We start from the raw sequence: 16,628 nt of genomic DNA, 5'->3' as shown, positions 1-16,628 counted from the left end.
CCCCAAGAGATTTCAAAAGACCAGCTTTAGAAAATGGAAACAATCACTGGGAATTTCCAGCTTCTAAAGTAACAACAGGTAGATAGGAGGCAGCCAGAGACAATGACAGTCTTGTGGAGAGGATTGAATGCTGAATTGTGTAAATGTGTTGTAACCTCTGCCGATGACAAGTTGTAGTAAATGGAAAATAACAATGGCAATAGGCATTTCTGTCCTTTTTGTGAATGGCAAAGACATAGAATGGGCAAGTAGGTGGAGGGTGGGTGGATAAGTACGTGCGTGCGTGAGTGAGTGTGTTATTGAGTAAGGTTGTTATTAAATTACACAATTCAGATATTTACAAACCTTTCAGCATCCTCTCATAGTTTAGGACACCTTTTGTCTGGAGCTGCCAGATATTCAACATAACCAATGGTCCATAACTAAGCTGCCATCCACTGTGCTCCGCCTTCGCTCCTAAATAGCACACGATTTATAGGAAAAGAGTGGAAGAGAGACATCTGCCCTTGAAATATTGGTTATCAATAACATGCAGGCACTTTTCATGTTCTGTTGTTCATTAGGATGACAGATGATAGTGCTGGAGTGTGTAGCATTTTACCCTGTGCTTGTAATGAGGTACTAGCATGTTGGGTTCGCTTCAAATCTCTTTGCTTATTCTTCCTTACTTTTAGCTGTAATATGCTGTTTCCTCAGTACCACGCTCTCAGCTATCTTTGAATCATAGCTAGAAGCAATCCATATCTTCTGATAACAATCCACCCACTGATTATCCTTGGAATCGTCCGCTATTTGATAGATCAAATACAGATACTGAATCTTAATGAAATGAGGTTTGTCACCAGCCTCGTAGATTTGTTTGCTTAGAGAAACAACCATAGAGATTAAGTGTACAATATCTACCAACTCCATTACTTCCTAGTTGATCACTAGAAATATTGCTTCATAACTATTTTATTTGTGTTGGTACACCTGAACAATAATAATCAGATGTGTGCAGCACACCACCAGCCCTGAAGAATTGCCCCCAAATGCCACAGTACAGAATAAACAGAAGCTCCAAAGGAGTGGCAATCTCATTTACGAGTCCAATGGTAGATTTAAAATCTCTCCATCACTTCACTGCAAGGTGTCCATAAGCCTTCACAAGCACAGAACCAATGCTTTGCCAAACAAAGCTTTCCACCATAATTCCCTGTGCAGTCCTGTGACCCCTCTAAATCCTTCAGGAATGACTGTACCCCAGCCATATTTACCACCTAAGATTCTCTCTTATAACGATAATAATAATCCTTGCATTTGACATAGCGCCTTATCAGGTTGAAAGCGATCTGCTCTTGCTGTTCTGATTGTGGATATTACTGAATCACTTTTGAGAGGCTGACGTCTTGAACAGTGTACATGATGGAGAGAAAAAAGAGAACAAGAGGAAGTTTCATTTAAGATAGAACTTAACTAGAAAAACAATGCAATAACTTTCACACAATCAGCTTGATGAAAAATCAGCTACGGATGAAGGGCAAATGGAAAGTTCCAGTTGTACATCGTGTACATACGTGACTTCAGCTGCAGATATTGCAAGAAGTTCTTCCACCCAAAATAACACTTTGCAAAGTCAAATTCAACATTTCTAAGGGAATTTGACTAATTATCATATTTTTGATGCAATTCTCAAGATGAATCCCTTCGTGACGTTAATGAATGTACTTAGATGAAAGTCAGACTGTATCAAAAGATTTTCTCTCAAATTATTACTTTTATGAAATTTTAATGGCATCCCAAAAGTAAAGAGCCCACATGGATACAGCCTTTTCCAGAATGATGTGATCATTCTGAACAACTGCTGAATAACCATCTGGCAGCAAACATCCCGCACATTTGCATCAGCTACACATTAATTCCAATGTCGGTGCTTGAAACTTACCATATTGAATGACTATGGCAGAAATCTAATGCAGAAATGATTTGTCGGAAGAATTTCCTGGCCTCCTTTGGTGTCAATCGTCCCTTTTTCACAAGATAGTCAAAGAGTTCTCCCCCGGATACATGTTCTAGCACCAAGTACCTAAAAGAATAAAATTGCACATTAGTAGAATACCTTGTGTTTTAAAAAAAAACATAATTTAAAGGTGTTACTCAAACACTTTATACCAGGAGATTAAAGAAAGCACTGTATTTATGAAAGTTTTTTTTTTGCATTTTTCCAAAGAGCAACACAAATCATGCTAAAACACTGCATCGCACCACAACCAAAATACGCAGCGTGATCAAAATGGTACATGGCTGTACTGCAGCTCTCCCTACTATGGAAGTGCCCTGGTTCAAACAGCCCCACTTATCTCGGATACACACTCGCTCTTCGCTTTGCTCGTGAGTTACAAGAAGTGTCACATAATCCAGATAAGATGCAGACTGGAAGCAGTGCTGAGATGAGCTTTTCAGCCCCTATTTTATCCCTTCTCCAGCAGCCCAACCTGTATTTTGTACCAGTTTCACTGATCGAAATTCATTTTTTTCCAAGGGTTCATGGCTTCATTTAGATTTTTAGACTGCTCATGTTGTGCTACAAATCAGTATTGAAGAGAATTGTTTACCATTAAAAATCATGTTTACAGAAATACATCAACATATAAATAAAGAAGAGTCCCACAGTGTTGTTGAAACAAATTTAAAATAATAAAACATGGACGTACTGCATAATATTCCTCATTCCGCACCAACTCAACAATGATGGTGCTGCAGTTGGCAATTACACAGGCTGCTTGCTCTGCATTACTTAACACGTAGGGCTGCAGCTCTTCTATAGTACAGTAGCAAAATGTATACATTAACTAACTTTAAATAGAAGCACATGGAAGATTGTGAGGTGACCTGATGGAGGCCTGTAACATTACAAGTGGTTTTCCAATGTAAGCAGGGAGAAATTATTTCTACTGGTTAGTGAGTTGGCAATTAGGGGGTAGTAAAAGTGTGGGCCGAGCTGAACAAGCACCGGGAAGTTTGCCAGAGGGTGTTCTCAATTGCAAGCTATGCAGTTTTAGCTGGTTAAACTCGAGCAGTACCCTAGTCCTTGGCTCTCACCAATGTGCTCCTCATGCACTCTGGAAGGTGAGCAAGGTGCATCCCTCAAAGGGAGAGTGCATTAAATGCCAGACACAAGGAAATATCCATGTGTACATGATATGGATATGTGGAACTTGGTCTGGTTTGGATACTCTCAAGTATGGTGATGGATTTCCACATGTATCAGTCATCTGGACGATCATAAAAGTGAACAGTAATAATTTAGCACATCGTTACACAAAAAAGGTTAATCCTAGATTTGTAAGTTACCAAAATATACAATCAAAGTTAGACGTTGACAGAAGTTCGAAAGGACAATTCAATTTAGATTTTTAAAAACACATTCTCAAAAAAAAACCTGAAAACCAATGACAAACCAATGAAAACTTCTGTTACAGTGTTTCATCCTGACCAATATGTCTGGGTGGAAAAAAAGATATACAATATAAGGATCTCTTGCTCGCTGAGAATAGCTCAGGTTAAAGTCAGTTTTTGACCTATTAAACTCTATTTAAGCGCTAGAGCTGACAACACCTCTTGTACATTTATTCAGAATCTGTTTGGAAGAGATTGAAAACTCCTACACTGGCTATTTTGTGAAGCAGAAAATGTTTCATTTGCTCTCCTTGCTTAAGCTTGCTTGTCGTAAAAAAAAAGGCCGTCAACAGCTTCAGGGCTAAATAGGTTTTTTTTATGATCAACCTGACCTGTTCGGCAATAAAACCGAACCAGAGGGAAGGCGCTCTTTCAGAAACTCTTGAGCTCGAGGAAAGTTTTTTTTAAAGAGGAATATATACGGCAATACTTCCCGATTTGTGCCATGCCTGTGGGGCATGACAAGAGCAACTAGCTGACTGCTAAACATCCAGTAATACCCTGCTCACTGTGCAGAGAATGGGAGTGATAACAGGAGCGAACAGTCTTGCCTTTTCAGGTAATATTCCCCAGAAGGCCTCCTATTTACAGTAGTCTTGTAAGTTTTATGGTCTGTGAAGACACTTTTCACAGGTGAAATTGCTAAGCGTTTTAGAATCCTGAGCCGTGAGCTAAATAAAGGGGCATAAAAGAATATAGTTCCCCTATACCTGCAGTGGCAGGTCTATCATGCTGATTATACGATTGCTAATTCAAGACGAAAAACACATTTGTCCTTTGATAACTCGCCTTTGCACAAGAACAGATTGAGTAGGAGCTTGGGTCTACAATTATTTATACCGCATGTGTGCAGATTATTCGGAGAGTTTGAACATGATGGTTTATTGTTCTGCCAACACTATTTTGGAACGATCCTGTGCCAACACTGACAGCTGTTGAGCTTTCATTTTATTTCAACTGATGAGTTCACACTCGGGATAGAGGGAGCTTAAACCAAAGCCCATAACCTGCCCAATGCTAACAATTAGAATGGAGCCAAACCTCAATTGAAAAGGAAATTTCACATTTTTCTTTCTCTCATTTGGTTGATTTCTCTCCCTCAGTCTCTTACCAACTTTTTGCAAGTTTTGTTATGTTCCTGCTCCTAATTCGTCCATCTCTCTCCCCCTGCCCCGCTCCCCCCACCTTTGTTGCCTGATCCATCTCACTCCCAGCATCAATTCAGACTTCCAGCTCTCAAATTCCTGATGAACTAAGTTATTTAAATATATAGAATGTTTTGGTCCAAGAAGTGAGATGTACAAAATGTGAAATAACTCAGTAACTGACAATGGGGGTGGAAGAGAAGGGAAAGCATGAGAAGGGTTAGCATTATGTTGGGAACCTGGGAGGAGACAGACAATGGCTGGTATTGTGTTAAGGGCTGGCAGTGCAGGGGGAAGGAAGGAAGAGAGAGGTATTGGCTCCGTGTGGTGCTAAATTGACAACTCATCTCTGGTGGAAAAATGTTTTTGGCTAGTATCGTACATTTATATATTGACCTGATTTCACGTTGCTTTCACATCCACATTGGGGCTGCTGCAAACTTGTGGGCTCTCTGCTGTACATCAAGCACAAGTATCATCTATCATTATGAGAGGAAGAAAATAGGGGCTTTGAAAGTTGTTTTTTTAAAAACAAAGGCCAATGACACAGTAACACAACCATAATTTGCATTTATATAATGCTCCTCACATTGGATAACGTCTCGGAAAACGCTGTATAATGTAGTGGTGGGGCTGGATGCTGAGCAGGAAAGAGAAGTGGGAGGTATAGGTGCTAAGTAACCATAGATGTGCTCATAATAATACTGTATTGAATCCCTAGACACTCTGTGATATAGTCATGGCTCCTGCCAGGGATCATATGGAGAGAGAAACTAACTTAAAAGTACAAGTTTAACCTGCAAGAGGTTAAATCTACAGCATTGACTCAGATGACCTCCCTGATAAGAATTAACCCGACGCGAAAGTGCTTAAGGTCTGGAAACAGATGTGGAGAGATCAGACCAAGAATATAGTGGAGAAAGTGGCCACAGGCTGCACATCAAGCGATTTTCCTCAGTTGAATTCTTCAAGTGCAATTTTATATTAATAACTCATCAATGAGTGCTTCTAACAACTTAAACCGACATGGGTTTTACAGGGAAGTGGATGATCTCTCTCTCAGTGTGTCTCTTCAGAACATGTGGCTCCTGTCTAAATCAAAATGGCACGCAAGAATCTAAAAATTTATGTTAAAATTTCAACACAGCATACTTGAGGTACCTTATCTATGAATAGTGCACAATGCGCAAAACAGAAAAAAAAACTTACAGTAAAGATCCAAACAGATGTCCGTACCCTGTCCTATGTCTGAACATTGGAGGAGCAACTCGCCCAAGAATCGTTTAATAATGCAACTTTTAGATATTCAGTCAGGATAGGAATGTCAGTGATGGATGTCAGTCCAGGACCAATGTCAAAATGGAGGGTGACCAGTTCAGCTATAACACAAGTCAGACTAAGAAAGAGCAACTCCCTCTGCTCTGCCCTTCACTGAGGAGAGCACTACCTGTGCTTCACAGTGTCAGTTCTCTTTCTTAAATTATCCTTATGGTGTCTTGGAGCAGCGATTACAACCAATTTCTGGGCAGTGCCACTGGGTACTGCATTCAAGCTGTCAAAACTCATTCTACGTAAGACATTTATAGCCATTAAAGAGACTTAATCTCATTAGTCTGGACTAGATTTAACCCCGGGCTCAGAGTGGCTTTAACTCAAAGTGCCGCCTAGTTTTCTGGAATCATTTGCTACTAACCTGTGAGGAAAATTAAAAGTCAAGAAAGGAACAAAGCTGAAGTACGAATAATGTACCAAAAACAACCTTCTGAATGAGGGAAAGCAGCTGCTCACTGCATGGACCTGCTGAGGCCCTCAGTCAGTCACAATGTAATTACAGGGGGGGGGGGGGGGGGTCCACTTCTCAGATCAAGCATGTTCCTGTGCATGTGTCAAACCAGGAAAGGTAGAAAAATATCTGAAACATGCTAATGGCCAATATTCTTTAGATTAAGAAATTTAAGTGTAGAAAAGCAATGCCCAAGTAATACATGTTGGAAATGGCCCCACAACACAAATAAAGTACAGGACACGAAAATTACGTGACCTGTTCCCATCACTAATACCTGCGGGCCAGTGATCATTATTTATTCTGTTCCTTTTCTTGCTTTCACTGTTATTCATGAGTATTTTTCTTGCGTTCCTTTGTTGTCATTTGACGTCTTTACTACATATTTTTCCTCATTTCTTTGACATTGTTATGTCTATTTTACATTCATTTTCACCCGCTTATGACCATTGCAACAGTAGCTCAGAGTGCCATCGCCACAGAATGCTACCAGCAACAAGCCATTCAAATCAGCCGCACCGCTTGCTTCATGGCTAGCATTGAGCAGTGGGTTAATGCTGGCAGTGAAAATAGTATGGCATTCAAAGACAAGAAGATATACTCAATGGCCCTAATAGAGGAAGATCATAGATCTGAAATAGAACAAGCTCTATCCGAGTAAGACGATCAAAGAGTCAGCCTGGAAAGAGACAGCCAGGAAATATACAGCAACAACGATGGTTCATAGCACAAAAATGCAAATAAATATAGAGATGTCAAGCTGCTACCAAAGCTGCTACCAAATTCCTTGTAGGAAAGAACTTCAAGTCAACCATCTCAAAATGCTAATGCTGCTAAAATTAGTTACAGAAGAGCACATCATATCATTTCTCATATTCCTACAGTTTTTAATCCGTTAGTTGGTATTCAAGTAGTCGTGTGAGTAATATTTAATGAATTTAAATCAAGATGATAATACACATTTCATTTTTTGTGCGATTCATTTTTTTTTACTTTTCGGATAACGTGAACCTGACGTTAAGTTTCATGTCCACACATCATAGGATAGCAAGGTTCCAGACCCATCTAGAGATGACCTACCAAGGCAGAAATGCCCACATAATAGAGCATAATTTTCATGGCCATTTTCTTCAGACATGGGATAACTCGTAATATGGTTCACTGGTACCTAGGGGATCCTTGATCTGTTCATTTCTGATAGTTATGAGTCTCTGTTTCACAGCTTCCCAAGATGCCCTTGTTAACCCAAAAGAAGCTGGACACTTCTCTCACACTCCTCAACTAAAGTTCATTTGTGAAGATGATAAACAGTAGCCACCTCAGCACAGATTCTGAGGTACATCATTTCTCACAAATATTCAAATAGAACAATACCTATTTGTAATTAATAATAATAATACTTGCATTTGATATAATGCCTTACCACATCGTTGAGATGTCTTAAATGCTTCACAGAATATATTGTAAAGTGGATTGACTGTGTGTGTTTTGTGGGCAAAACTCTGTGGGCAAAACGCAGCCGCCAATTGCGCACAGCATTATTCCTATTATTATTCAACATTATTCCTTGATCCCCAAATCACCATCCAATGTGGGCATTTGGAGTCCTGTAGCTCAGTGGTTAGAGCACTCACTTTGCAAGTGAGAGACCTGAGTTCAATTCCAGGCAGAGCAAAACCTTGGGCAAGTTTCCTTACTCCACACAGAGCCTAATAATAATCCCTCCAAAACCAAAACAATAATAAATTGGTCATTTTCAATCTACGACTGTTTGTGGGACATTGCTGTGCGCAATTGGCTGCCGCGTTCGCCCACAAATATACAGTCAATTCACTTTATAGTATGTTCTGTGAAGCGTTTTGGGACATCCTCCCGACGTGAAAAGCGCTATATCAAAACCAAGGATTATTATTATTATTATTTACCTTCACCCATGTATACCCGCAGTGCCATAAATGTCTTAGGACTTACCCTTAAATGCTTCATTTTTTAAAAAAGTTAAAATATTCTATATAGTATCAATATTACTGACAAGTACCAACCAGGGCACTCAATGATTGGTTAGCAAGATTGGCTTCTCATAATCCCCTTTTTGGCCTTCATTCTTGTTGAATTATTTCCTTTCTAATTATAGTTTCTTGCTACAGATATCAACCTAACAGGCCTATGGGATAAAAAAATCTGCCTCGTAGCTTTTTGAGATTAGAACATGAGGCAATTTCAATTCTCTGCCATGACCCTCTTCCCCAATGAGCTGTTGTCACAACAACTTTCCCCCTCCCGTTCCTTTAAGTGCTCATTCCGTCTGGACTATGTCCTGGCATCTTATAAATATTCAAACACTTAGCTTTTTATGACTGTTTCATGATTGACCTCTTATTTTCTCCATGAACCTCCATGCATTTGCCATCTCCACAATCTCTGGAATGGGAGATCCACTAATGCATTCAACTCTGTAAGTCAGTTTGCCTTCTCAACTATTTCCTTCAAAGACTCCTTTCTCTCATTAAGGTGATTTGGGATGTCATTGAATACAACAGGTCAATCAGAGGGCAACCGCTGTAAATTCTCGCAGCCTGAATTCTAGCAGCATTTCAGGCTCACCGTTAAAATCTAATCAGTTGCTGCAGCTTAGTATTAGTTCTCTTTGCTTTCAGAACGCACCTTGAAAAAGCTACCTCTTAAAGCCGTATGTCATCAGGGGCTTTTCTAAACTGACATTCACTCAAGCACACTGGCCAATTCACATTACCAAACACGAAGGCTGAAAAGCAGACCATTTACAATCAAAATAAATTGGGAGAGCTTACAAAGAGCAACGTTTATCTCAACTGTTCTGTTTGAACCCTACACGTCTCCAAATGCTTAAAAACAGCTTTACTGTAAGAGATTGAGACATGGTGACTTCACTGGGCTGACCTTAGCTCTCTGGTAACAGCTTGAATGATTCTAAGCTGTAACAGTAACTCTTCCTCCTACTCAATCTCCTTGCATTAGGAAACTTACAAGAATACCCAAGGAGAAGGATTTTCCTAAGCATTCAGCATTAAATAAACCCCAATATGTAGTTTAAAATAAAATAAAATGACAAGATGGAAACAAAGATGCCTGGTCTCTGGAATGGGTAACATTTCTCTGCCCTTGAAACGAGAGCATAACATTCTTTTGCCAAACCTCAAAGAGGACAAAAAGCCATCAGAGCAAACCTATGAAGTGAGTAGTTTGCAGTCCACAGAGTCAAAGGGACTATTATTAAAACTGAAGTTTAAAAGTTCAACATGCTGAACACGTGCCTTAAACGTTATGACAAAAAATATTATGTTGCTCCCCTCTTTTCAAACTTCTCCATTGATTTAAAATTAAGTTGGGAGTAATTTATGCACTTTTTAAGCACTTTGAGATGTTATCCCGACATGAAAGGTGATACAGTACAGACATGAAATAGACATCACACTGATATTCCACATGCATAATGTGAATATTTCCAACGGAATTTGGGCAGGGCTTGTTCTCCCCCCAAAAATTAACCTAACTTGTATTTTGGTTTATAGACTCTTTCTGAAATGGCAGATAGCAAGAGTCAGGCCAGCAGCATTCCTGAAACCATTTGTGGCCCAACGGCAATCACAGAATAGCTGCGATTGTGACCAGAGGCAGACTGGAGTCAGGCAATCAGCGACAAGCCGAATGCAATCACAGGCTGGAGATTCACGTATATTGGCATCTGCTTGTGTGATGGAAGGGGTCGAAGGAGAAGATTGAATAGAGTTGATATAAGTAGTGGTCTGATGTGTCCCATTCCACACAGCAGGGCACTCAATTAAATAAATAACAGGCACACAATACACACACACTGGCTATTTAATTGATCCAGTAAAGTGCAGTTATCAGGTCTCTAGTGTCGTACAAGTTCACGATGATTACATCTACACTTTTACACAGAGGCATTTCAAATTCTGCTTCCCTCATTAAAGTCTGCATATAGATCTCGCCCTTGATTTTTTTTCTCCTCCCACCCGCATAAAACAAAGCGACAGTTACGACCAGGTGACATTTAAAAAAAGATTTAAAATGATCAGCTGTGCACCACATTAAGAACCTTGAAAGAATATTCCAGGGTAAAATCTTACTATAATATTCAACGATAAGCCTTTATAATACGCTAGGCAAGTAATCCAGAAAACAACAAGTTGCCTGTCTTGATAAAGGGAGTGGCATTACCAAAGCTCGGCAACAGCAGCAACAATTATACAGTGCCTTTCAAGTCAGAAAGACTTCCCAAGGCGCTGGACAGCTAACCCGAGCTGGGGGTTGGAATCAAGAGGAGCGGAGGGTAGTGGGGTAGGACACTGGCCGAGAGCATGATCAAAGGGGAAAGTTTTGAGATGGGCCTTGAAGGAGGCAAGGGAGATGGCACGGCGGAGGGATTCTGCAATTGAGTTCCAAAGGGTCGGGGCAGTAAAGCTGAAGCTCCCATCGCCAATGGTGGGGAGGGCAGGTCGGGGGACATGAAGTAGGCTGGTGCCCGTCGAGCGGAGTGAGCGGACAGGATAGTATGGTGTTAATAGATCGCAAGAGGTAGGTAGGAGCAAGGCTGTGGACAGCCTTTGGCAGTGGAAACACCAATTGTTACCAGACCTCATCCCCAGCACCAGCCACAACTGATGCTCACTGAAAAGTTGAACAGTCGGGAATGATGAACACCAAAATTTTGGTTATAGAATATTATGTTCATAAGTGACAAAGATGAGGGTCATAGTCAGGACTGTCACAAACTGGAATCCTGGAACAGTTACAAGGCAGGAGGCCATCCTTTCACATGCTGGTGTTCGCTTCGCCCCAGTATTACTCCAATATTCTCTCTGCTCCTTCCCTTCACCTTTGCATCCAGCGACCTCACGATTAAGTTTGTAAAATAAAGTTGAAGGAAAAAAAAATTCAAGCTATAATTTTTTGTTGGAAAAAAAGAACATACTATGGGCATCACTATGGTGACTATGTGCTATGAGATCCTACAAGATTTTCTACTACAATGATCTTTTAAGATAGTGTGAGGGTCCAATCAGTTTTTCACCCGATGCATTTTTCCAATATTTACTAACTGAATTGAATGGGAACAATGCATCCACGAAAGCAAGCAAACATATACATTGCCACCGAGCTACATTAGCAACATAACGCAAGTACTTCCATGGAAAATAATGAGAGCAGATGTAATGGTTTCATAATGATGAAACCTAACCTTGTTCAGACCCAGACAACCTCGTGCATGTCAGCTTATTATATAAGTACTTCATGTGGATAACAATTATGTAAATAAATTAGCAGGGCACCAAGATCTCGTTTCTTGACGCCATCACATTAGGAGTCAAGAGCCGGTTTCTCTCTCATGGGCATGAGGAAGCAAGCGAGAAGTAAGAAATAAACTAACAGTTGCGGGGTCAATGAAAGTGTTTCTGTGGATCATGGTGCACTCTTTCCATTTATTATGTGCTAACTTGCATTTAGCAAAGCTTAAAGCTGCAAATTACATTCATCTGTTTAAAGGTTAATTAAGGTGCATTACATTACCAGGCAAAAATTGAAAATCTCATAAGGTTGTTTTGTTAGATACTTTTATATTGATTAAACAATCTATAAAGGATATTAAAACCTGTATTTGGCGCAATCTATAAATTATGCAAGAGTCATATCCAGTCCGATGTGCATGAATTTTTTTAAATCTTTATTTGGCAAAAAGCCAAACACCTTTGTTTTTAAGAAATGACAGACACAACTTCCCAACAAATATTTTTTCAAAGACCCAGCAAACTAATCTTACTTGTAAAGTAGTTCCGTTTTTTTAATAATCCTTTGGTTGAGATTTTGGCAGCTTTGTTATCTGAGAGGAGCATTTCGATTAGAAGAGTCACTGCAATTTAAAATGTGAAGCCATGTGTGCAATAAAGATGGTTATTAGCAATCCAACACAGCAAACTACTGGGTAAGGTTTTTTGGTTGGCTGATACTGATTACAGAGCCAGTATTAGAAACAAGACTAATATACCTAATACGGCTGACATTGGTCCATTCCTTTTCTTATTAGTTTCCCCTCATTCTCTTCTCGTGTGCTTATTCATGCATGTTTAGAACATGGAATGCAATTCAACAAAAATGCATTCACATCCCCTCTTTGTTCCATTTAAAGAAATTGACAGGATGCCTGAGAGGGTAGAGAGACACCTATGTACTGGTCCATTCCACTTGGGCGCATTTGGATTCAGCATTTTTTNGGCATAGGCGATTACTAGCGATGGTCTAATCCACAGAATGAGGCTTTACATGGGACTGAGATGTAAGGTACTGTGAGTAATGAACAGTGTCCATTGTGGGAGCACTGCAGATCGGGGTGGATTAACATAAGGAATCCAGCTATTGAGCATAAAGCAACATTTAGTATCATCTTAGAACTACGTAAAAGTTCTTAGGAGCTGGTATACTTGTCGCTCTTTGTGAATGTCTGTTGCAGAGGGATAAAGTGAAGGTGAAAAAATAAAATAGTTCACTAACTTTCTTTTAAATATTATGAAGCAGCGTTCTTTCTATTCGACATCAAACTTGATCGTGAACTGAGATTGGGAATTTTTCCCAAGGGGAAAATGAAAGGAGCAAAACCCACATTTTAGTAAAGTGCTGGAAAGCTCATTTGGCAGTATTTCTAAGATGATGAAAAATATTAAAAAAACTAAATTAGTTTATAATTTTTTTTAAAATGGATGAGCAAACTAGCGTCTGGAATTAATAAAATCTGGATGTGTAGGTGGTACAAACAGCTGGTTTCTACAGATTGCTCAATTTGAAGGAATTGTTTGTTGCCCTATTGTGTTGAGCAAGATTAGTATTGCAACAACACATCATCAGTAGGGAAAAACTAACCTGTCTCACGACGGTCTAATCCCAGCTCACGTTCCCTACATGATGCTGCGTAATACAAGTTCTGCATGGACAGGTGAAGCTACTGTAGTGCATTGAAAGATTCCTAAAATTGTCTTGGGCTGGATAATCCTTTTCTGTACACTTTCATACCACAATACGCATCAGTTTGGTTCAGAGAATGACAGTTTCTCATTGAGCTTAAGCTCCAATATATAAGAGAATCTGCTAACACAGAAATGTTGGGTTTGCACAACTCTCAATGATATCACTGCTTTAAACTACAAATAACTGAGATAAAGAAATTCATTACTTGGGAACGATGTCGATAACACATTTGGGAATTTTAGAGTTGCTGAAACAAATCTTAAAACAAAGCTAATATTGCAACTGAACATGAATTTATAAGCAGGCAACTACATGACAATAAATGCATTGTAGAATAATAAGACTGACAATGAAAGAACGCAGGTTTTATTACCATATGATCAACAACCTCAAAAAACATTGTGATAGATTCTTATGTCAGCAGTTCTTTGGCCCGAGATGTTTTTTTTACAAAAAATAAAGCAAATTAAGCCTTGGTTGGAGTAGAATTTAAATATCAAATAAATGGCTCTGAAGAGGCTTTATTGCACTTGCAAAATTGGATTTTCATTTAAAGAAGGTAACGTATCAAAGCCGTCCATTCATGTGTGTGAATATTACCTAATCATTTACAGGTCATACGAGGGATTGAGTCACCATACATAATGATATTATTGGTGCGCCTTTTAAAGAACATCTGCATTCTAATAATTGTGGAGGGACTGAAGGGTCAAGAACCAGTTTAGTGTGGAATGATCTCATTTAACTGGCACCTTAACTGACATGCTTTCATGGATTCGGTAAGTTAATTTGCAGTGAAATTAAGTCAGAAGTAGAAACCTGGCAGATTTTGCCTCCCTCACCCAGGAGGACTGGGACTAAATGAGATCAGCCAATTCACCACAGAGTGGGAGATGTACTGCACCTTTTGGGCCCCTTTGGCAGAGTTCCTTCACCCAAAAGCCCATCAGAGAAGCTTGCCATTATTAAAAACAGCTGGCGGGTTTCCAGTGACATACATGCACTCCCCATTGGTACAAGTTATCTTCCCTTGCAGCCGCAATATTTAAAGTACAATGCACTGTATAAAGTTACTCCAGTTTCTAAAAGTCAACCTTGGATAATAAAAATATAAGAATATTTAATAGCAACAAGGTTCTCCCCACTCCCCGAGTCAGACTACTCCACAAAACAGTACAATAGAGCAGAGCCAGCCAGGTCATCAACTCTGTGACTGGGTGCCACAACCCTAATTCATATAAACATGTTGTTTTGTTTAATTGGTAGTCCTGAATCAATTTACCCATCTATTGTTGATTTTCAGTGAAAGTAACCTTTTATAAGCTCAGCGTCGGGATATATATTAAGTCAAGTCATTTTGTCCATTTAACTTGAGGTGCAGTCTACGTTTAAAATTTGCCATCATGAAGTCAGTATTTCTGAGACCTAATTTTACACAAACCCATTTCCATAAACCCATTTTCATGAATTTGTCCACAATAGGTGCATCATAAATCCCTTGCCAGCCACAACGTTACATTTAGTGATCTTTTCCCTGACCATATTTAGCACAATTTCAGGGAAACATTACATCTTTTTTGAAAAACATCAGATTCCGGTACCTTGTCAGAGGACAAATCAGTTATTGGCAACATTTGGAACTAGGGATTAGGATGGCAAGTAAATGCAGAAACAAATCAGCAGTGAAACCTGAAATCAGAACCACTGCGAAAAATATCTTCTCTAAAGACATTATGAATGAGGCCTGGGATTCAGCACCGTGGACAGCAGCTCCCAGAGCAACTCGACATAAAATCCTTACAGGCATCGTCTAAAGCAGATTCTCTTTTTTTTGCATCAAAAAGATGGTAAATAAGGGAAGTATGATACATATTAGTAACTATAAGGATAGATTATTTTCACAATTTGATTTTTTTTCAATTTTTGCTCATGTAATTGAGGGATATCTGTGTTATGGAATACTTCTATTCCTTGCAAACAGTAACAGTTTATCACATAGGGTCGCTAATAATAAAGAATACCCAATTTGCACACAGCAGTGATGTAAATGACCAATTTATCCAAGTAGTTGTTGGTCAGAAGAAACTCCAGTTTTGTTTTAAATATTGATATTGACTTAAAAGTCTTATCCAAACGACTGCTCTTCCGACAATATATATTGCGGCTTGGTGGGAAAATACACTACCCCGCTCAGCAACTAACCAAATTCAGAAGAGAATTCCCACTACACCACTGTGGCACACTCATTTCCCACCTAATCATTTTTATGGCGTGTTTTTTTCCTGAGTAAAACTACCAATTTGAAGCTGAATTGTATACAGTTCTATATTTATTCAAAAACAAACCATCCAATGTCATTTCACCCCATTCATCAAGCAAGTACTCGCCATGGGAGGGCAGGGTGCTAAGCCACTGTGCCACACATTTCTTACTTCCAATAATATTATATGTATTTACGTTCACACAAAATCATTTAGAAAAGCTTCACAGCTCTGATGAATCTCCCCCCTGCTGTAGAAAATATAATCACCCCACAGAGAGAGAACGGAGATGAATAACTGAAAAAAATACAAAAGTGCCATGTCTGTCATCATCTGTAATATGAACACAGTTGATATTGAAAGACAAAAGGAGATAAAAAATAGATGAAAAAATGAAAGATACACAAGATAAATGGACCGGTTCTACTATTGTGAGGAAATGCATCATGTCGCACCTGGTAATTTAACAGCTTCAGAAGCGGGTCGTCTCTGAACAGTCAATTTTACATAACACAGGGGTTTAAAACACAGCATAGACTAGAGCATTGCTGTGGCTAATATATGTGCTCACTCAGGTAAAGCCAATTAGGGTTCCACAGTGAAATGTCAAAACTTAATAGAAGCTTTGCCCAGAAACTAGACTCTTGAAGGAGTACAATTTTATGGACATTGCAGTGTGGTTCTTTGCTTTGCCCAAGTATCCATTCTTGAGATATCCTCCGGACATGAAAGAAATGTAAATTGTATTGTAATGATTTTACAATTGTCAGACATTTGCATATGTCGGACCGGTGTCCAACACATGAAAATCCATCACCGTGCTTAAGAGCATCCAAACCAGATAAGAGTTCCATGCACATCACCTATACAAGGAAATTCCCCATGTCCATTCTTGACATATAACCTCATGTACAGGGTAACACTAGCTAGTCCACCATGGGTGGAGACATTATTGCTGAGGTTGATTTGGTCCTCATCTAA

At 39.4% G+C, this 16,628-nt stretch overlaps 1 protein-coding gene across 3 annotated transcripts in view; it reads right to left on the bottom strand.

The window, feature by feature from the left end:
* Positions 1–16,628, bottom strand: part of brsk2b (BR serine/threonine kinase 2b) — a 303,448-nt gene that overhangs the window by 94,068 nt on the left and 192,752 nt on the right. For all 3 annotated transcript variants that reach the window (XM_007887612.2, XM_007887609.2, XM_007887610.2), the window contains exon 4: positions 1,925–2,065. In XM_007887612.2, coding sequence (XP_007885803.1) covers positions 1,925–2,065 — 141 coding nt within the window. The remainder of the gene's footprint in view (positions 1–1,924; positions 2,066–16,628) is intronic.

Source organism: Callorhinchus milii, unplaced genomic scaffold (assembly GCF_018977255.1).
Source record: "Callorhinchus milii isolate IMCB2004 unplaced genomic scaffold, IMCB_Cmil_1.0 Scaffold17, whole genome shotgun sequence".
NCBI lineage: Eukaryota > Metazoa > Chordata > Chondrichthyes > Chimaeriformes > Callorhinchidae > Callorhinchus > Callorhinchus milii.
The sequence above is the reverse complement of the archived record's forward strand: the minus strand, read 5'-3'. Positions and strand labels throughout refer to the sequence as shown.